This window comes from Monodelphis domestica, chromosome X (genome assembly GCF_027887165.1).
Source record: "Monodelphis domestica isolate mMonDom1 chromosome X, mMonDom1.pri, whole genome shotgun sequence".
In the NCBI taxonomy this organism is placed as follows: domain Eukaryota; kingdom Metazoa; phylum Chordata; class Mammalia; order Didelphimorphia; family Didelphidae; genus Monodelphis; species Monodelphis domestica.
This window is the reverse complement of record NC_077235.1, coordinates 31,702,231-31,724,969: the sequence shown is the minus strand read 5'-3', so window position 1 is coordinate 31,724,969 and position 22,739 is coordinate 31,702,231. Positions and strand designations below refer to the sequence as shown.

General features: G+C 49.1%; 1 protein-coding gene across 1 annotated transcript in view; it reads left to right on the top strand.

The window, feature by feature from the left end:
- The window catches only part of SLC16A2 (solute carrier family 16 member 2), a 94,403-nt gene that overhangs the window by 60,001 nt on the left and 11,663 nt on the right, over window positions 1-22,739 (top strand). Inside the window, exons 2-4 of the mRNA XM_007505629.3 lie at window positions 15,552-15,696; window positions 19,807-20,254; window positions 21,022-21,174. Of these exons, the coding sequence (XP_007505691.1) occupies window positions 15,552-15,696; window positions 19,807-20,254; window positions 21,022-21,174 (746 nt within the window). The remainder of the gene's footprint in view (window positions 1-15,551; window positions 15,697-19,806; window positions 20,255-21,021; window positions 21,175-22,739) is intronic.

Genomic DNA, 22,739 nt, shown 5'->3' with positions numbered 1-22,739 from the left:
GGCCAGATGCCATGGACTCAGTTGACTCTCCTCCTCCTCCTCCTCCCTGTGCAATCATTAACACTTGGGACAGAGCGGGCCATTGTGTAATGGCCAGTCAGCAACCTTGAACTATTGATAAATGGAATGCTTCAGAAAGTTCATACTCTCAATCGGGTTAGGACTTGTCTTTGCCTGCCATCCTAGGGACAATGGGAACCTACTGCAGAGCTCTTCTGCCGGGGGATGGAGACAATGTCAGGCAGGATGGAGCTGGTGGCCCAAGCCAGGTGCACCCAATCAGGCATGAAGCCCAGCTGGGAACACAAAGAGAGCCCAATTTCCTGCCTTTAATGTTACATCTTAGGATCCCTGAAGAAAAAGCCTTAGCCTAGAAAATGGCCCACCCTGAGTACCCAGGGGGGTAGGCTGATAAATATTTAACAAGTGGCTCTCTGGGAAAAAAAGTTTATGCAGACCATACTTTTAAGTTTAACCTGAATTATTCATGTTCATATTTTTCTATCACTTTTTTAAGTTTAGACAACCAACAAAACAATAAATTAAGGCCTGATTTGTAGCGTTTGCTCCTATACCAGGGGTAAATGCTCATACTGAAGGTTTAACAAATGGCTCCTGAGAGCCTGATCAAGCTGGTTCCAGTTCACTCTTGCCTGTGCCCCTCCTACTCACATCACTCAATTCTTAAAACCATGGGATTTAATCATCCTATAATCCCAGCCCTCCCCTTCCCCCTTACTTTATAAACAGATGAAGAAGGCCTAAATTCTGTTGCGTGAGATCCGTGTCACCCTAGACAAGTCATTTGCTCTCTGGGACCTCGGTTCCCTCATCTTCATGGATTAGCATATGTTGAGATGAGTTGACTCTAAAGTTCTATACAGCTCTAAAAGCCTATCTATGGCATAGGACCCAGAAGTATGAATGCATTGCACATGGCTGGGGCCTGCTTCCCACTTTCTTGGTTTCTGATAGGCCCTCTCACTATGAAACCCCAAATGATTATCCTAGTCGCCAAGAGGCCTTTGATGCCTCTCCCTCTACTGCTTTTGGGAAAGGAAACCAACACTTCTTCCCTAAATTTCATTCTTCCTTTCTGTTCACTTGAGGCTATCTCAACGTTAGCTCTTCCTCCTCCTTTATGTGTGGTGCGTGTTCTTCTGTCGGTTGGGATTGGAGGGAAGGGGAGACTTGTAAGGCCACAGAAGGAACACTTCTGGACTACAGCTTACTCCTCTATAGAATGGAGGCTCTGGACCAGACCTTCTTCAACTCTTTAGGCTATAATCTAGGTTCCAAGGTCTCTTCCAGTGCTGACATTCTCTGTTCTATCTCTCAGGTTTCCTTGAGGTCTAATAGCCTGGTTCTAAAGTCACTCCTCTCTCACTTGGTAAGCTCAGCACCCACCTTGGGATCAGTGAACATCTCTATGCAGATGATTGGCAGATCTATATAATCCAGCCCCAATCTCCTGTCCAAATTCCCATCCCACATCACCAAATCCCTTTTAGGACCATTCGAACGCGATATTCCATGGGCATCTCAAACTCAACTTCCTGTTCTCTGCAAAGGACACTACATCTCCCATCTCTGTGTCTTTGCGCAGGCTGTTTCTCATGCCCACAATGCTCTCCCTCCAGTACCAACTCTTAATTTCCCAGTTTTCTTCAAGACTCTGCTCAAATAGCACCTTTTGCAGGAGACCTTTGCCCATTCTCCAGTACTCCCATCTTGTAGCTTCAAGTGCCTTCCGTCCCGAGATTACCATCCAATCCTGTATGTATCTCTCACGGGCTGAGCTATTTTCATGCTCTGATCCCAACTAGAAAATAAGCACCTTGAGGAAAGGGACCGGTTTTGCCTTTCTTTGTGTCATTAGCATGGAACCACAGTGTCTTGCCCATAGGAAATGCTTAATAAATTCTTGGAGACTGCCTGGCTTTGCATGGTGTGTGGTCTCTGCTGGGAAATGCTCTATTAGTCTCATGATGACTGCTTGACATTGTTCTGCTGTTCTGGTGGGAGGGGGGGCTCTCTCTGCTTCCAGTTTCTGGTTTCTGGCTTCAGCTGGGGAATCCAGCCAAGGACTTACTTCTTCTGCATAAGAAGTGTTCTGTAGGGGGCAGCTGAGTGGCTCAGTGGATTGAGAGCCAGGTCTAGAGACGGGAGGTCCTGGGTTCAAATCTGACCTCAGCCACTTTCTAGCTGCATGACCCTGGGCAAGTCACTTGACCCCCATTGCCTAGCCCTTACCACTCTTCTGCCTTGGAACCAATACACAGTACTGATTCCAAGACGGAAGGTGAGGGTTTAAAAAAAGGAAGTCTCTTAGCATAGACCCCAGAAGCCCAAGTTGTAGCTCTTTACACCCCTGGTATCAGACTAAGGGAAAATGCTCACCTGCTTTCTCCCTAGAGAGGTCTGCCAATTCCTAGAATCTTAGCTGTGGTTATCTTTTTTCTCTAGATGGGCAGTTTTCTTTTCTAAGAACCAAGCACTTTTGGAACTCTGAACAGCTAGCCGACCAGCTGAGTACAGCCCAAAGGGATTTTAACTCATCTTTAATCTAATGCGTCAAGAACTGAGTTGGAATCCATTGTGCCAGACATCCATCTGATTTAGGATTAGAAATTCCTAGTAAATGAATAAATTCTCCTATTGGAATCTTCTTCCCCCAAGTCCATTTCAGGGAGATCTCTGCCAAAGAAACCCCACAAGAACAATCTGGTTCTGAGGCAGATCAGTTTTTTTCAACTCTCTGAGATCCTTTTCTTTCCCAAACAAATGGGGGAGACCAAGAACAAAATTCCAGGTAGCTTTCTTTTTTTCTCAATGGGGGGGAAGGAGGTGGAAGGAAGAGAAAATAAATACTTGTTATCTGAAAAAAATTTTTGTAAATTAAAAAAAAAATCCCAGATGGAGTCCTTCCTAGGCAATGCCTTATCTCCATCTACCTCAACCCTTTGTCCCAAGTCCCCACCTTTATTCTGTATATGTGGCCTGCAGCAAGGCTTTGAGCCACCCTCCATTTGTAAGACAGACTTCCGGAAACAGGAAGCTGTATGATCTAGCTCATAAAACTTTGTAATGAGAACCAGGAAACCCCAGTCTCACTCCTGGCTCTGCCATTAACTTTGTTGTGTGATCTTGGATGTCACCTCTATGGGCCTCAATTTCCTCATCTGTAACATTGGGATGGCCACTTTTGTTGAGAGAATGTGAGATAATAGACATGAAAATACTTTGGCTTCTTTGAAGAAGGATGCCAAGTGAATACAATCCTCTGTTCTGATCTTTGTTGTATATGGAAATGTTCGTGTTTGTTGATATTTAAGTCCATGATAAAAAGGATTTTTTTAGATGCTATATGAACCCAAGCCATCGCCCTCATGGCTATTGTAGCTGATATTTCCATAGGGCGTTATAGTTTACAAAGTCCTTTCCTTACAGTCCCCCAGTGAGTTAGGCGGTGCAAAGGTCCCCACCTTCCGAACAGATGAGGGAATTGAGGGTCCATGAGGGGAAGCGATTGGCCCAATGTCACGCATGTGCTACAGGATGAAACTTGGGTCTTCTGACCTCTAGCCACAGCCACAGTTTCTTCCTCTGTGAGATGGCTTCATGGCCTGGGTAATGTCCAAGTTCCCTGAGCTCCCCACTACGACCCACTGCCTTCCAAAGGAAACAAGGCTGCCCCTACCCCCACCCTTGTGGGCCAGATGTGTCAAGTTTGAGCCACTGTGACTATAATTACCCAATTAACCAATCAGGGACCCAGCCTGGGAGCCGAGTCGATGGGCTCCCATGTGGCTGCAATATGTGGACTACTAGCACCCTGAGAAGTAGCTGAATTGCAGCTGCTCCCTATCAGAGGCTAGCTGGTCTTTGGAGCCTGAAAGAAGGCATCATTCTTCTCTTATAGGCCCTTTGTTATCCATGTCCAGAAATGGCCTTGGAAATTCTGTCTTCCATCAATATTCATTCACCCTGAAACTCTGGAATGAATAACGCTGGCCCCTGTCCATTTGGTCAGGCAGTCATTCGGCAAGCACTTCCTAAGCCCCTATTCTGCGCCAAGCCCTGGCTGCACAGCGTCTAGCCCAAGTTGCAGCCAAGGGGAGGGCCTTCCTGGGTTTTTTCATCTATAAAATGAGGTGATTGGGCTGACCCTCTGGGAACCTTTCTATACCCTTTGAGCCTCTAGGACAGGGCAGGGAATAATTGAAGGGCATTGTCTTCACGCAGGCCTAAAGCCAAGCAGCTCTTCTTTGCTGACAGGTGCCTCTGCCAGCCTTGAACATGGCTAAGTTTGGGGATAGGGATCCAGGCTTTTCTCTTTATGTGGGCCCATCTCGATCTCTGTGGCTCTGTGCTCACGTAGCTACTTAAATGGCGGGGCTGGATCCTGGGTCCTGGGAGGAAATCGGTGAAACCGAGATAAGCAAGAAGAATCTGGGGAACAACCGGCGCCAGAAATCCTAACATTCCAGGAGCTGGAAAGTAAGAAGGTGGGGGCCACCAGAGCCTAAAGGACCCTGGAGTTGGAGGCAGGCCCCATCTGGATTCGAACCCTGGCTTGGCTATTTGCATGAGCCAAGGCAAGCTGTTGGCCCCATCAGAGTTTCATTTCTCTCTTCTGAAAGATGAGGATAATAAAGCTTGTCCTGGCTGTTTCCCATGGCTCTGGAAAGGAAAGCCTTTTGGAAACCTTCAAGAGGCCTAGAAATGGGAATTGGTTTTCTTTTGAGTGAGAAAAAAATGGGGGATTGAGTGTTTGCAGCCGGACAGTCACCCTTTGGCTGGTCCCGTTATTCCTTGGGGTTTGGGGTTTTGAAATCTATTGTGCAAAGGAAAGAAAAAAGTTGGGTAACCCATTAGAGTAGGCGGGTATTCTGCCTGAGAGTGTGGGAGGATGAAAATGGGGTTTATGTGCCTATTACCAGAAGGGCTGCTGGGAGGATCAAATGAGATGCTAAATGGGACAGTGCTAGGAGTTCTTTGAAGAAGGACTCACTCTAAACCCAGACCATCTTATGAGCTTGGGGCTAAGAAGCCAGCCAAATTCGAAGGCCTCTGTGGGAAGAAGTCCCAGTTTCAGACCCCATCTCCTCTACTTATTACCTATGGGACCTTTGTGTGTGGGCTCTGGGCTGCAGTACATGCCACTCGTCTAGATGCCTCCTAATGATGAGCTGGTCCAAAGGACAATGGGCTGCCTTGGGACATTGTACGTGTTCAAGTAGAGGCAACGTACCGATCACTAAAGACCAGTAGAAGGAGCCCTCCAGTCAGATATGGCTTCTGTGGCCTGTGAAATCCCTCCAAGCTCTGGGACTCCGGGATCCCTTCACCAGTACCGATTATACCCTATCCCCTCCTCATCCTATGTGCTTCTTGCCCACACTCCAGGAAATCCTCCACAGATCTCCCTTCATCCCTTCCACAGCATAGTCATCTCTCCTAGGAGCAGTCTTCCAGCTAGCCATTTGTGGCCACTCCATGTCCAATTCCACTTGTCCTTCAATATATGCCTTCTTCTTGCCCAAAAGTCACCACTAGCCATGGGCTCCAGCCTTCTCACAGATGCCTTGGGTCTATCCAACAGCACTGCTGATCTTTCAGGGTTTTGTGGCATTTCTGGACTCAAAACCACCCAGTATAATTGGGAGAACATTGGTGTTCAAGAGGTGAGTTTCTGTGTCAAGAAGCAGAAAAGGCCAAGGGTAGCGTACAAGTTTCCCAAGGCAATCCAGTTGGCTCTCTTTCACCTATTTAGTTCAGGACCTGGCCTACTGCCTGTTTGGAGTGTTTGTCCCAGATAGATATAAAGGCCAGAGCTAACTCAATGGCCCCTCATTCAGCTTCTTTTCATAGTGTCTGCCACTAATTGGTTCTATGGAACTTCCATTTTTGTGTGTGTGTGTGTGTGTGTGTGTGTGTGTGTGCTCGCGCGTGTGCTTGGGCACATGAACCCCTTGCTGGTCCTGGGGCAAAAATGTGTTAGAACCGCTGGGCTTGGCCTTCTTCACCCATTTGGGGTGGATAATTAGAGTGGATCACTTACTCATCTCACTGATCACAGCAGCACCTGTGATTAAGAAGCTCACCACTGGAATATTATTGTGCTGAAAGGAATAATGAACTGGAGGAACTCCATGTGAACTGGAAAGACCTCCAGGAACTGATGCAAGAGTGAAAGGAGCAGAAACACAGAGACTGATACACTGTGGTGCAACTCAATGTCATGGACTTCTCCATTAGTGGCAATGCAGTGATCCTGAACAACCCGGAGGGATCTATGAGAAAGAACACTGTCCACATCCAGAGAAAGAACTGCGGGAGCAGAAATGCAGAAGAAAAATATATACTCAATTGCGTAGTTTGATAGGGATGTGATTGGGGTTTTGGTGTTAAAAGATCTCTCTACAGCAAATATGACTACCATGGAATAGGTTTTGAACAATGATACATGGATAACCCATTGGAACTGCTTGTTGGCTTTGGGGAGGGGAGAAAGCCGGGGGATCATGAATCATGGAACCATAGAAAAATATTCTAAATAAAAATTAAAAGAGAAAGGAGGGAAATCTCAGGTGATAGCAGATTCATAGTGAAGAAAAAAAGAAGCTCACCTCTATGCCCAAAATAGTTAGTTCAACTATAAGACAAGGAGCATATGAATTTGAGCTGGAAAGACCATGTATCCCATTTTACAGAGAGGGCAACTGAGGACCACAAATGGGTAGAGACTTGCCCAAGATCACCCAGGGAGTTACTGTCTCTAAAGCCACTGTTCTTTCTACAAGCCTGTGCTGCCTTACATTGTCCCAAGGGCCACAGCAGTACCATGGGATGGCAGAGAAGGGATGCCCAACCATCTGTGACCGTGATTCGGCCTGGAGATGGGGGAGGGAGTTGGGGAGAGATGGCGACTATGACTTTGGAATGCTTGGGTATATGCTTGGGCATATCATTGTTTCCTGGCCTCTGGTCCTTCTTCTAGAAAATGGAGTCAGTATAAGTGATCCCTGAGGTCCTTTCCAGCTCCGAACAGCACGATCCTCTGATGCTCCCAAACTGCTAGAGTTGTATATGGGAGTTGGAGAAGAGCAGACTAGGCCTGTCCATCCCCTCCCATTGGGGAAAGAAGGACAACTTGTCATGTGCACACACACACACGTACATGTACCCCCACACAAACAGCCGCTGGAGGGGGAGGGGTGGGGTGAAGAGAGAGCTGAGGAGGCAGGTCTGTCATCGTTGCTGTCTCTACCTCCCAAGCTGGCAGACAACACCATTGTTAATGGTAGGCTGATGCTCCCAAGAAATCGCCCCCATTCCCACCCACTCAGCATTACCAGAGCCCATCTGTTGCTGCCATTTCCCAGCTGTCCCTGGAACAGTCCCAGAAATTGAGACAGCTCTTGAGGAAACTCTCCCATTACTCCTCCCTGACTGGGGCTTACCAGGACTCAACTGCAGCCATACCAAAGATGGATCCTGGGAGTGAGGCAACTTGACGGGGTGACTTTGGCCTTGGATAGAGACAGCTTAGAGATGGGATCCCAAAAGACCATTCCGTGGTGGGGGCCCAAAAGCTCGTTCTGCTTGGAGAACCAGGAGCATACCCTCGTATGGGGTGGAGGAGGTGCCGGAGAAGCAGAGTTAAGCTTGATTCAAGGAAGAACACCCTAAGTATCGCACCTGGCCACAATTAAATGGGTTCTGGGGGTGGGGAGAAGAAAGGGAGCCAATTCCCTATTACTAACAATATTCAACCGGTGCCCACATGACCACTTAGTTGGGGTGCCTTGGAAGGGATTCTTGTTCAGCTGTGAGCTGGACTAGATGTCTTCCATTTCTAAGATTCTGTGGTCACTGGGCCAGTGTTCCCTGTGGCATAGAAGAAAGCTCATTGGAATTGGAATCAGAAGATTAGAGCTTAACATTGCCTAGTTGTGGCCTCAGTCTCCACATCTAGGAAATGGAAATGTCAGTCTGTGTACTTATCCTTGCAGGATTATTGTGGGGCTTACCAGGGATCATGAATAAATAAATGGATGAATGGAGGGATGAATGAATGAAAAGGTCTTACTGTGTGCAAAGCACTGTGCTAAGAGCTGGGGACACAGTCCCTTTTCTCAAAGAGTTCACGCATAATAGATGACAGCTCATCATCAAGCCCAATAGAACCCTCCCCAGAGATTCATTGATGTGGTTTTACACTAACCCTGACTGGAAGGGTGCCAGCATTTCAGAAAGGTGCCAGGAAAGGTGGGCAGACTAGTGGGGAAATGTCTCTAAGAACTATCCATCTTTCTTGTCTTTAGACTCATTCTGGGAGACTGAGGAAGGAGCCGGAGTTGGCCTTTAGGATCCCTGCCCTGCCAGTCCTTTCCCATCTCCCTGGACCTCTCATAAAGGCAGGCCTCCTCCGCATAGTCAGACAACATGGCATTCCCATTTAGAGGAATTTTTCAAGAGGAGTCCAAAGGGTGATGCCTACCCCACGGTTTTTAAGAGCAGGCTAGGGAAGAAAATGCCATCTTTCCCACAACCAGAGTACGGGTCCTTCTCCCCTCTCCTGACAAATGCAGACTGACTTCACGTGTACACCCCTACCTTTATTAGTGGCAAGGGCATAGAATAAGTGGGTCAAAGAAAAAAGTGACATCTACCGTAGGAATTTAGGAGAGGTAAAAACAGGAGCATGAGCTAAGTCAGAGGTTCTTAACCTTTTCGTGTGTTGTGGGGGGTAGCTGGTGGTATTGTGGAGAGAGTGCTAGGCCTGGAGACAAGAAAAGCTTAGTTCAAATTTTCCCTCAGAAACATACTAGCTATGTGACCCTAGATAAGTCATTTCATCTCTGTTTGCCTCAGTTTCCCCAAATGTACAATTATTATCCAATAATATAGTACCTGTCTTGCAGGGTTGTTGTGGAATTGAATGAGATAGTCTTCATAAAAAGTGCTCAGCATATGGTAGGTGCTCTTTAAATACTTATCACCCCCCCTCCTTTGGCCATATGAGTAAGCCGATGGTCCCCTTCTCAGATTTGTATTTTCAGATGGATAAAATTAAATGCAGAAGATTCCCAAAAAACCCAATTCTGCTGAAATCCAGTGGTCAGAATTGGAAAAACAACAACAATTTCCCAGGCAAAGCCTTGATCTAAAAGAGGGATTGGCTCTTGCTGGGAGAAGGTGGTGCTGGCAGCAAGGGGAGGTGAGAAGAAAAAGAAAGAGGAGACGGGAGAGGAAGAAGGGGAAGAGAGCAGGGCCCATCAGAGTGAGGAACCGAGGGGGGACACTACGTGGAGGGATCAGGAAGGAGCTCAGGGCTGTCCCACCCAACACAAAGTGGCCAGGCCTCAGGCTCTGCCCCCATCCCGGCCTGTTTCCAGGCTGCTGAAGGAGTTGGCCAGCCAAGATAGGACCCAGCAGCCTTGGATGGGGTACAGGCAGTGGGGTAATCCACCTCGAGGTGGCTAAAGTCTTAGCTCCTGGTTTCTGAGAATCTTGGAAACAATTAAAATCCCATGAGGAATTTGGAGCCTTTCTCTTAAAACTATTACATTTTCTTTGTCCCCTTTCCTGGAAAAGAAACATTTCGGGATCATTTTCTATTATGCAACCAGGAGGGCAAGGCCCGCTATGCACCAAGGGCCAGAGGGACATGGGAGAGAACCGTTGTCCTTGGGGCCTTGGAATCCAAAGGTAATTAAGTCCTTTCTTTTGCCCTGAAAATACCCATGAACTCCCGACCCAAGAACTCAGGCCCAGTGAAGTCAACGGACACTCCAGCTGATCAAAAGCATCCTTTGCTCCCACCCTCAGCGGCAGATGGGCCGAGGTTTCCAAATCCTGTTTTGCAGAGAAACAAACTGGAGCTCAGAGAAGTAAGATAATTGGCCCAGAGGCCTAGAAGAGGGCCTAGACCTAATCTGAGCGTTGCAGGCCTCCATCTCCCATTTCCAACAGAGACTGTCTAGTGAAGGGGTAAGGTTTGTCCTAGGTTCCCCAGTTCCCCTACGGGACCCTTCCCTCCCACCCCTACTCCCTCACTCGCTGCAGGCCTCTCTTGGACGCCCATCTATCCCTTCTGTCAGGGAGTGAGGCGTTTGAGAAACTCTCCAACTAAGGCATTGGCGTGGCCATTTTTAAAGAGGAGACTGAGGAAGAGAATAACCAATTCGCTGGAATTAATTTCTCAGACACCTAACGTGAGCTTTTCACAGCTTCTCCACCAGCACTCCCTTCCCCCTAATTCAGAGCCTCATTAGGGGCTTTGGTCTATGAGGGTAGCCTCCTAACTACTGTTCTGGTCTCTTCCCTCTCCAGTTCATTCTTCACCCAGCTGCCCAAATATCATTTCGATGTATAAGTGGAATGAGGTCATTCTTCCACTCAAAAACCTTCTCTGGCTCCCTACTGTCTCTAGGATAAAACACAAGCCCCTTAGCCTGGCATTTAAGGAACTTCTGCAGTCTAGCTCCCAAATATGCCACTCCAGGCCCATTTCCCTCTCCCCACCTTCAGCCATATTGTCCCTTGTTCTCATCTGAGGACAATGGCCTAGAAACAGGACTGAAACCTTCTATCTTGGCTCTGCTGGGTGACCTTGAACAGGTCACTGGAAACTTTTTTGTTCCTCCCAGGTCTGGGGAGAGGAGAGTGTCTGTCGGTGTAGGTGTGGGATTCAATAGTAGGGGATGGATGCTGAAAATAAGGTAGGGCAGCTCAGGAGAAATGGTGAGGACTGGGACCCGGGATTGTTATCTGTAGGGATACGAAACATTATCTTTGGACCAGGAATCAGCTTTCTTTTGCTTGGCCCCATGCTGCCCTCACTGCCCTAGGGCAGGGGGATAGAGTGCCAGGCCTGGAATCAGGAAGACTCACCCCTGAGCTCAAACACTTAGTAGCTGTGTGTCCCATAGCAAGTCACTTCACCCCATATGCCTCAGTTTCCTCATTTGTAAAGATCTGGAGAAGGAAAGAGCAAAGCACTTCAGTATCCTTGCCAAGAAGATCCCAAATGTTTACTTTTGGGGTTCTGGTTCTATAAGATTGGCATGAAAATAAAAAAGAAAGTAGTTTTTTTTCAAAAAGAAACAATAAGAAAACCCCCAATGGGGTCACAAAGAGTTGGACAAGACTGAAATATGACTCAACCACCACGCCAAGAGAGCAATGGGTAGAAGGTACAGAAACTGAGTTGACATCCACAGAAGAGAAAACCTACCAACCAGAGCAGTCCAAGAGTAGAACAGGCTACCCACCTTGGGAGGTAATGAACTCCCTGTCCTTGGATGTGCCCAGTCAGAGGCTAGATGAACACTTGTCTGGTGGGTCATAGAGGAGAGTGCCTGTATGGGCATGGGTTGGACCAGCTGCCTCGGTGGTCCCTTCATGAGTTCCTACAGAGACCCGTGCAGTGGAGTGTCCTCTCCTCGCTCATGGAGCTAAGCTGTAACACCATCCCAAAATAGAAGGGGTGGCAGCAAGTTAGTCCAGTGGCTACTTTAATCATGAGATGCCCCTTCTCAAAAGCATTCCATGGCTCCCCATTAAGATAGGCTCAAGTCTAAAGTCTCTAGCCTGGCATTGAGGATGCTTCCTCCAAAAAAAGCTCAGAGGAAGAAACTGAGGCCCAGAAGGGGAAACTCACCTTTGCCTGGTGTCACAGGTCTAGTAAATGGCAGGGCAAGGATTCAAATCCAGGTCCTAGGATGCCAGATTCACGCCCGCTCCACCCCACCTCATCCCCACTACTCCTTGGCTCAGGGCCTCAAGGGTGAATCAAGCCCAAATTGAAAACTGGCTTCGTGGCCCCTAAGCCACAGAGGCCCCAGAAGCCTCTGGGTGTTTGCCACATCCAGGGTGACTCCTTGCCCCCAACATTCTCCTGCCAGCAGTTTCTAAGTACCCCACTATTATTTTCCAGCCACCTGGAGATATCACAGCTGGCTGCCTCAACTCCAGTGATCAGTGCCTGGGAGGGGGAGGGTGTACATGCAAGGATCAGCAGTGGCACCCTTGCTCCATCCTGCTTCCACCCATGTAATCTCTCCCTGTGGCTGGGTGGCAGAAACCACTGGAAACACAGTATCCACTTTCTGGAGGTGGGGGAGGCTCTCCCTGTCTGCCAGCATTGAGCACTGTGGTTTCAGATGGCTACGCTCGGTGCCTGACCACTTAATCCTCTTAGCTGTTCTTCCAGGACTTTGTGCACCTTGTTACTAAGTCTGGGCCTTAAATGCTTTTCTACCACATTAAACTCCATGTTGAAAATGCACGTGTCATTTCATGACTGTCAAGGAAAGCTTTGGAAACAGAGATAGATCCTTCAATGGCTCCCCATCACTTTATTAACTCTCTAGCTCTGGTCTGCCCCCTCTCCTTCCTCTCCACGTTCTCTTTTTCTCCCTCCTTCCCCACCTCTTCTCCCTTTTCTTCTCCATCTCTTTCCATCTCTCTCTCTGTCTCTGTCTCTGTCTGTCTCTCTCTCTGCCTCTCTGTCGCTCTGTCTCTCTGTCTCTCTGTCTCTGTCTCTCTCTTTCCTCCTTTCCTCCCTCCCCTTCCCAGTCTCCCTCCTTTATCCTTGGCCTTGCTCCATTCTTCCCTCCTGTGAGCCTGAGCACCAGGCCCCCACTTATGACAGGAATGCTTTTGAATGCACTGATTCCTGAAACCCTGTAATTAATTTGGAGTGGTCCTTTGGTGGTGGCGGCGGCGGCGGCAGCGGCAGCGGCGGCCTAGTGAGGACTCTTCTTATCTCGCCCCTCTTGGGTTCCTGAGTTATTCAGAATGTCTCCCCAGAAGCTTCAAAGGCACTGGCTTTTCTCTGTGTGTGTGTGGAGGGGAGGAGCTCCCCCCAACCCCGAAGGAACCAGGCACAGGAGGGAAAAGTCTTTGGGGGCCTCTCCCCAGGCCCAGTAGGACGGGGAAGTGAGTGCTCCTCAGAGCCTGCCCGATAGTCCAGCCAGATTTCCCCTTCTTCCCTGACAACCTGCCCAGGCCTACTGAACGGGCTGGAGAGTATGAGTGCGCATGTGTATATATATATATTTATAGCTCATCCTCAAGACCCGAGAGGGATGGGGAGGACTCCATGAGCACTCAAGGGATGAGGCCCTCACTCAGGAATTGGTTGCTCCCAGGGGCTGGAGGTGGCCAAGGATTTGGTTTGAACTGGAAGAAACCTTAAAGATCAGAACCTAGACAGATCCCTTCGTTTAACGGCAGAAGAAATAGAAGAAGTGAGACCGAGAGGAGAATCATTGATTTGCTCTGGATCTCAGTTCCTAGATAACAGAGTGGGGCTTTGAACCCAGGCCTCTGACCAAGTCCAGTGACCTGTGCACTCTAACAATCAGAATTTGCTTTAAATGCTTTTCTACCACATTGAAGTCCACATTGAAAATGCACATGTCATTTCACGGCTGTCAAGGAAAGCTTTGGAAACAGAGATAGATCCTTCAATGGCTCCCCATCACTTTATTAGAGTATGAATTTCTCATCTTGGCTTTCAAGACCCTTCCCAATCTGGTTCTACTTTGTCTAGCTCTTACTATTCCTAAATTAAAGATTCTAGCCAAGTTGGACCATTTTCCAATTCCCATTCTTGTTGTCGCTTGACTCAAACAGATCCCCAGTGGGACTCATCTCGCCTGCTGAAGTTTTCCTCTTCCTACAAAAGAGATGTCTTCCAAGAAGCCTTTTCAGACCCTCACTCTCTTACTCAAAGGGTCCTTTCCCTCAGATTTCTCGTACCTTCATGATTCTGAGAAGAAAGGTTGTCAAGTAGAGGCATGGGAATCAGAAGACCTAAGTTTGACGGGCTCAGCCATGTACTGGAAGCATGGTCTTGGACAAGTCATTTCCCCTTTGGGGCCTCAGTGTCCTCCTCTGTAAAATAAAGGGTTAAAGAAAATGATTGATAAGGTTCCTTTCAGCACTAACAACCAGGATTTTAAGTTCCCTTGTCTTACCGTCCTTTGGGTCAGTTATTTGTGCCTTTCATTCATTCAGCAAGCATAAATCACCTACTATACATTGGCTGCTGTGCTAGGTACTAAGAATATAAATATAAAAAAGCCAACCAAAAAAATGCCAGTTCCTTTCCCCAGGGAACTTCCATTTGACTAATGGGGAACGACGTACACAGGAAAAAGTAGTTATAAAGTATATAAATTCTAAAACATAAAAATAGATCCGGAACAGTCTCTGGAGTTGAGGGCGCTAATACGTAGGGCCTTCACAATCGGTCTCTGGTAGGGCTGCTTAGTTGCAAATTGGCTCTCCTCTTAATTTGGAGAGAGTTAGAGGAAATAATGAAAAGACAATTATCTGGGAATTGTTTTTCCAAGCACCATGGATGAGCTTACTCTGGTAATCGTTTTATCACAGATATAGAATGGAAAAGTCTATAAAAGTCGAACTCTCTCATCTGTACAGACAAGGAAATGAGGACACTAAGGGCAAAAAGGGCCTAGTAAATATGAGAGCTGAAAGCCAACTCTAGTGAACTTTCCATTAAAGCAGTCTGCCCATTCTCTCTCCCACCTGTTGTCTCCAGTGACCTCCCACGCTTACTTGCAGGATGGCTAGCTTTGGGCTAAGTGTACAGGATGTGGCCAGCCATCACAGTGTTCCAGCTCTGAACTCCGGCCTCATTTACAACATAAGCATGTGCTAACCATTGAGGAAAGCACCCTGAGTGTGATCTAGGGGAGGCCCCGATGAGGAACAGAGCTTTAAGGGACCAGAAAGCAATCTTACTATTTTATTGTGTTTCCATCCTGCCTTAGCCTAACACCTATGGCCTGCACTAGGCCTTACCACTTAGAAGAGATCTATCCCACTCAGATGACAGATATTGAGCAGTATTTCACGTTGTTGCTGCTACAAACTTGGAACGCAGTCAGAGGAAAGTGGGAAGATAATTATAGGGCTGGTAATTAACCGAGGAGGAAAAGTTAAAGAAGCTAAGACTCTGTAGCCTGGAGAGGGGAGAACAGAGGTCTAAAGAGAAGAGGATTCAGAGCTAGAAGGAGCCTGAGGTGTCATCTAGTCAACCCTCTCATTTGTTTAGTTATTTAACCTTTCTTTCATGACCTCAGTTTCCTCTTCAGTGAAATGGGAAGGCTGACCAGAGATGATTTGCCCAATTCCTTCAAGCTCCAAATCATACAATTCTAGATTTTCTAACACTCTTAAAACTGATCAAGTTTTAGAACTGGTCAAGGGTTGTTCTAATTCGTAGTCGTGTGTGTGCACATTCAGTATCCTTCAGTGCCTCCCCAAATCTCTTGAAGGGCTGGTGGGAAAGGTGTTGGCAGGAATACACTGGGAGTTTGGGTTCTTGGTCACTTGCAGCTGGAGGACTAGTGCCTTAGTCCCGGCCCTGCCACAAAGTTTTTACGTGGCCTTGCGTAACCCCTGGGTTTTGGCATCCTCCTTTGTAGGTAGGCCAAGGGGGGTGATGTCAATCGGCAGGTACTTGGCCACTCCAGGGGGTCCTTATTGTTCTTGGTGTCTCTGTGCAGCATGGGTCGGAGCCCTGGCTATGGGGATGATCTTCTTGTGTTCCCCCATCGTGAGCATCTTCACAGACCGGATGGGCTGCAGAATCCCAGCGACGGCCGGGGCAGCTGTTGCTTTCATCGGCCTCCTCGCCAGTTCCTTCACCAAGTAAGACCAAGACTGACCAAGCCCAGTCCCTGTCCCTTCCCTTCCCTCTTCCTCTTCACGCCTGCCCTGGCCAGTAGCTACTAGTCCTATTTTACAGATTAGAAAACAGAGGCTCAGAGAAGTTAAATCTAACCTTTAGCACTCTTTGCACCACTCAGCCACTCAAAATCCATACTTGGGCCTGGGAAGAGAGAAAGTCGCCTTCCTTTTCCAATGGCAAGAACAGGACCACATGGGAGGAGAGGCTGGCAACCATTCTTATGCCCAACCCAAGTGGCGCCACCCCTTTCCTGCTCTCATGGGAGTTCCCATGCTCACAGGTGGCGGGAGGCAAGGAACAAGCCACAGATTCATAGAATCATGGTGCTTTTAGGTCAGAAGAACCTGCAGTCATTTCTATTTCTGGATTAAGAACTTCTGATTCTAGCCCCAAACCCTAATTTTGCACATGAGAAATCGGAGGGTCTGAGAGTAAGTTGTCCTGCCAGGTCAAAGCAAGGCAGGAATTTCCACTCCAGAGTCAGGCTACTCCCCACTGGGCCGCACTGCCTCCTCTGACCTTGTTCCATTTCATCACCAAGCTCCAGTGAAAGAGGATGAGGAGACAGGCTCCCAACAGCCTAACCCAGGATCACATAGGCAATAAATAACGGAACCAAGAATGGCACCCATTCTCTGCCTCCGATCCAGTTGGTAAGGGCAGGTCACCCAGGAAAGAGGTGGGCTCACCTCGGTGCCCTTTTGTTTCTCTGGCTCCCCATCAGGCAGCTCCATTTGCCACCTACGCACCTGGATGACGTGTGTACAGGTAGAGCCAGATGTTTTCAGCAGGAGACAGGAAAGCTTAAGAATATTTACCAGTTGTTTCCTCCACTGAGCTCAGGGCTCACAACCCATCTGGCCCACTCCCACAGAAACACCAAATCCTTGCTGAAACCAGAGCCCCTCAACCACGTACCAGGCAAGGCCGGAGTCCTTTCCACTGCTCCTGAGTTCTCAGTGGCACCAAGTTTTTCCTCAGAACCAGCCTCTCTAACTTACCTGTTGCTCTTCGTTTGGCCCTCTGGGACCAAGCAAACAAGTCAGATTCCCTCCTCAGTATGGCAGCCCTTGGAATACTGGAAGGTGGCTCTCTGTCTCCCCTATGTCTTCCTCAACTGAACCTCATGCAGCCCATCGCCACCTTGCTCATCCTTTTCCTAGAGGAGCGATGGCCCACCCCAAGCAGACTCCCTCAGATGAGATAGAGGTGCCTCCTGGCTCACAAAACCCTCCCTCTCCAGCCGGTATTAGTGAGAGAGAAGTCAAGTCAGCGCGCCTTCCCTCAGGCTGGGGAAAGTGGGATTATCAAGGACATTCCCTATGGCACCCACCTGTCCTCAATCTATCTGGAAAAATGAGAGCCTTGGCCTGCCAAGAGATGGAGGGAATGGTAGTGGCAATGCCAGAGAAAGTTGGGCAGAGCTGAATACCCAAGGAGCAGTGGACGAGGTCATCAGATAGTGGGCAAAGAGATGACATAATCCAAAATCCGGAGTTTTCAGAGGAGAAAATCAAGGTCCAGAGGGAGGAAGGGATTTGCCCAAGGTCACACGGGTAGGAAGCAACAGGTGAGATTTGAACCTGATTCTCTGGACTCCAAAGCCAGTGTTTTTGCCACTGCACCACAGAGTCTCTCATCTCTCTATCCCAACCAATCTCTTTCCAGAATGGTACCCGGCATTGGTACTTGTGGCTTCAAAAATAGTCATCACTTTAAAAAAAATAATTTTATGGTCCTAGGCCCTCTGAGGGTGAGCCAACTTTCTTTATGAGTCTAACATTTCCGGCCACCCACCCAAGCTCCCCAAGCTGACATGCCAGCAAAACTCAGACTCGGCCAGCAATCAGGGTTTGGCACCATCCTGTCAGATTGGGACAGAGAAAGGGAAAAACCCAGGGTGGCTGCCTGCGGCTCTCTCGGGCCCCATTGCAGCATGTATGCTCCAGTGGAATGCCATGCCCCGGCCATCAGCAGGATAGAGGAGGGGCTCCAGGCCCTACACTGCTCAGCACTGAGCTGTTTTGTAAGACTGAGCAAAGTGTAAACAAATTAGGCACATAAGGATCCCATTTCCCTTCCAATCCACATGGGTTCAATAATGGAGGTGGAAGGCAGCAGCAGGGACTGTTTTCTTCTTACCGCCCTCTACAAAAACTCTGAATTGGAGGTGTCTTGCCACCAAGCCCCCATGACTTGGCTTTCCCTATGAACACATGCATCATCGGAGCCAGAAATCAGTGTCAGAGCCAGCTGGGACCTCAGGCCATTTAATACAACTCTCTCACTTTATGGGTAATAAATAACAGAGCTGAGATTTGAACCCAGGTCCTGTGGGTCCCAAACCGGTGATCTTTCCAGGTTATTTGGCTTCACTGTCCACAGAAAAGTGGCTTCAGCTGCTGGCAGGAGGCCCAAGCCCATCCTTTCTGCTGTATCAATCAGGATCTTGAGTCATCTCAGATGGCAAGGAAGTGGAGTGAATGGCGGAGGGGGGCGTGAACAGACCTCTGGGTCAGGAGCAGGTCTGGATGGAGGCTCGATATTGGCCAACCTCTGAGTCTAGCAGACAGTGACCAGGAAGATATCTGGTCTCTCAGGATCAGGGCTGCTTGGGGGGAGTTTGGGGATACCCTCCCCCACCACGATCACTGCTCTAGGTCCCCAAGCTTTTCCCCAATGACCTCGCAGAGCCAATTGAGCCCCAGAGCTGTGGTTTGCAGCAGTAACTCAGCAAATAGCTATCATAAGGGTTCCTGGCAATTGGCTTGATCTCATTCTCACACTGCCTGCATCAACAGCCTTGTCCTGGGAATGCGAATGCGTGGAGATGGAGCACCATGGTGACAGTTGCCATGGAAACACTCACACTCTTTCCAGCACTGCCCTTGAAGTCCTTGTGGAGAAGTTGGTGGGCCTCATCGTGGAGGGAGGCTTCACTCTGGTCCTTTCCAATAGTGGGCAGATGAGGAAGGTCACTCCATCTCCCCTCAATAACCCAAAAATCCTGCAGAAATTCTCATCTGGCCAGGCGAGGCCTAGCTTGGAGCAAAGGGAGGGCCAAGCTGACATACGCAGCAGGTGTGGTGGTTTGAAGTCAGAAGACCCGTGCCACTCCCTAGCTGTGTGACCCTGGGCAAATCATTGTTCTTCAGTTGCCTGAAACATCCCTTTCAGCTCTAGTAATCTCTGACTGCTCCTAGAGGAGGGAATCAAAGAGGCATGTGAGCTATGTTAGTCTATACTACCCCAAGATCACTGGGAATGGAATGGCTTCTGCTAACCAGACTCCAAACAGGAAGCTGAGTTGGGCTGATGCTCACCAAAGACCCCAGCTCTGTGAGAAACAGCATACTGTAGTGGATAGAGCCCTGGATTTGGAGTAAGGAAGACTTGCATTCAAATCCCACCTTAAACATGAGCTGTGGGGCTTTGGGCAAGTCACTTAACCTCCTGGGACCTCAGTTTTCTCACCTATAAAATGGGGCTGAACTCAATGGCCTTTCTAGCTCTACTCCTTTGATCCCATGTTCCCTGTTCTTCTTTAATTCTTGGTAATTGGGAGATGTCTTGCCCATTCTGAGTCCAATGGTGACTGTCTTTCCACTCATCCTCAAGGTTCTCCCTCAACCAGTGGATGCCTTCCCCAGCCCTCCTCCAGGGGCTTTTCCAAGCTTGGTGGGACTATGGCCAAGGGTCCTCCAAGATCACCTAATCCCTTCTCATTTTGAAGGAGAGGGAAACTGAGAAACTCCAAAAGATGGCATTTCTCACTCCAGTTCCCATAGATAGTAGCAGAGCTTTGATTCCAGTCAAGGTTTCTGACTGAAACCGAGGGTTCTCCTCATTGCCATTATTCCTCCTTGACCTCTCTGTTTTGCATGAGGGTGGGAGCAGAGTGGGGGGGGGGCAGCCAGTGACTGCCTTGGATTCTGGGTGGGGAAACAGAGGAAAGGGGAGGGAGGGAGGAAGGGACAGGGCAAAAAGGCAAGACTGAGGGAAGACAGCCTATTGTGCCAGAACTGGAGAAGCCCAGGATGCCTAGGGCGGCCCATCTCTTTCCTCCCCAGCTCCCTGGAGGCCCGCTTCTTCACCTACGGCATCCTCTTTGGCTGTGGGAGTTCCTTTGCTTTCCAGCCTTCTCTCGTCATCCTGGGCCACTACTTCCAGCGGCGCCTGGGCCTGGCCAACGGCGTGGTGGCTGCTGCCAGCAGCCTCTTCTCCATGTCCTTCCCCTTCCTGATGAAGGTCCTGGGGGAGAAGATCCAGTTGGCACACACCCTGCAGGTACTCAGCGTCTTCATGCTGATCCTCATGCTCCTGTCACTCACCTACCGGCCCCTCCTGCCCACAACCCACAACCCCCGGGCCAAGCTGGGACGAAGCTTTCAGCAGCAGTGCCTGGGCCACTTGACCAACTACTGCAACATGAGGGTCTTCTATCACAGAACCTATCGTATCTGGGCATTTGGCATTGCCACAGCAGCTCTGGGCTATTTCATCCCCTACGTGCACTTGGTGAGCCATCTCCCTCCAGCTCTCAGTCTCCCCAGTACCTAGCACTCAAGCTGGCAGAGCCAGGGTCTCAGGTTGGGCTGAGCTAGCCACAGGAAGGAGTCAGGGTTAGGACTGAAGATTTAGGGAGAGGCACGATCCCTGTCTCCTGGGATTTAGAGGGCTGTCAGGGAGAATAGGGGCATTCTCCTCAGCCAGGGAGAGTGGACCTGGAGTCTCTGGTGTGATACGGTCAGCCACCCCACAGTGGAATGAGCTACCCTTTGGAGGCTGTGAGGGCCCTTCCTTCAGTGGTCATCTCCAGGGGGAGGTCAGACGTCTTAGAGGGCATTCCTGCTCAGGTACAAGTTGACCCAGATGGCATCTGAGGTACATGGAGAGAAAGGAGTCGGGTCTATGGCTAGATGATTCGGGGTGGGGGGAGTGGCAGGGACCAGAAGGAGTGTCTACACTATCCCCTCATTCAGCACCACTCATAGTCCCCATCTTCTAACCGTGCCTTAAAATGGATCCATGGGCTAACTCCCCCAAACACACCCCAAAAAACCAGAGGTGGGGTGGAAGGGTAGGCTGAGGGCTCAATAGGATAGACCTCCACCTCGGAAGCTTTCCCGTGATAGGGTCTGGAGAACTTGGTGCCAGGCTGTAAGCGGCACCAGGAATGAGAATGTTCTCCCCAGAAAGTAAGGTGAGAGATGCACCATTAAGTTCTCCCCGGATTCATCTGCTTTCTTTCTTGTCTGGGGCTGGGGCCGGGCTGTGCTTTTCAGATGAAGTACGTGGACAAGCAGTTCACCGGAGAGAAGATGATCAAGGACACCTGGGTCCTCTTGGTGTGTATCGGGGCCACCTCAGGCATTGGGCGCTTGGTGTCCGGCCGGATCAGCGATTCCATTCCTGGATTAAAGAAGATCTACCTACAGGTGCCCAGTTGACCTTGCCCTGCAAGGAAGAAATGGGACAGGCTGGGGTGGGGGCAGAGGGGAGAAGACCTCCTCCAATCTAGGGGCTCCCTATTGAGGAGAGGCAGTATGGTTTAGCAGTTAGAGCTCCTCCCTCAGCCAAACAACAGGAAGTTCTGGGCTCCACTGCTGATTCACTGTGGAACCCTGGGCAATGGACCATGGGCGCCTCAGCTCTTCAATGGAGGCAAAGATTGCTCCCTCTCCCTACCTCCCAGGGAGAGTGTAAAAATTAAATAAGCCTCTGTGCGTTATTGTTAATAATTACTATTATCAGCCCCCTCCATCTGGGAGGCCAAAGGCAGAAGTATCCGAAATGCCTTGCCTCCCCAATGTCTGTGATGGAACGTAGCTTGGAGTCAGGAGGGCTTCGGTTCAAATTCTAGCTCTGACACATTCTACCCATGTGACTGTGGTCAAGTCAGATTGCCTCGAAGAGCCTCAGTTTCTTTATTTGTAAAATGGGAGTAAAACTCCCTGTAGATAAACATCACACAAAATTGTCATTAAAACCGAGGATGACAAAACTAGGAACGGTTTTAGTAGTGGGAAGGTTAGGCTGAACAGGGAATGTCGGGGCTAAGTATATCCCCTAAAACATGGACCGTTGGGGCTGTGAGGAGCCTTGGGGCATGGAAGGGCAGAACTGGAGCCAGAGAAGAGCCTTAGAACAGAGAACATTGAATGTCAGTGCATTGCACCCACTCCCCTCAGTTGTCCAGCCTCATTGCCAGTCACTCCTTTCCATTACTCACCTGTGTGTTCTCATCTGCCCTCAGTCTCAAGTTCTTGGTTACGCACTGAAGTCCTTCCCATCCCCAGGGTTTGGCTTCTCTGGGTGCAGATGCCAGGGGCCCAGGCCACCAACCCTCTTTCCTGGTAACTTTTGTGGTCAAAACAATCTGGCACCATTGTTCTGAACCCAAATCCAGATTGCTGAGGGGAAAGTGGAGTCAAGATGGCGGCTTAGACATAGCAAAAGTCCAGACCTCTCAGATTGCTGAGGGGTCTCCAGAAAAAGATCTCCTGGGGAAACTAAAGTGGAATGTCAGGGCTGACAGAGCCCTAGGCTTGAGGGATGGAGAGGGACCTATCAGGAAGAGCCCAGCCACTCACCTATCTCCTACAGCCTGAGGAGATAGTAGCCTCACTATGCAGTCCACCACCAGCTTCCCAGAGCCAGCCAGTAATGTCCCTCACCACTGGGCTGACAAGATTTGCCTAACACCTTCCTCTAAGAGACAACATGCCCGAATAGAAAGAGCCCTGCGTTTTCTGAGTTTCTGTGACCATAGACTTCAGTTTGAAGTTTCCTCTGCTTCTAATTCTCTGTGTGGCTCTGGGCCTCTGTTTCCCTCTCTGTAAAATAGAGCTCAAAAATCTTATGGACTGTTCTGAGAAATAGCTGAGAGAATAGAAACAAAATATTATATAAATGGAAACTTTCCTGTACTTACTTTGAAGAAAGAATCCCTTGTAACAGTGATGATGAACCTTTTAGAGATGGAGTGCCAGACCCTGCTCCC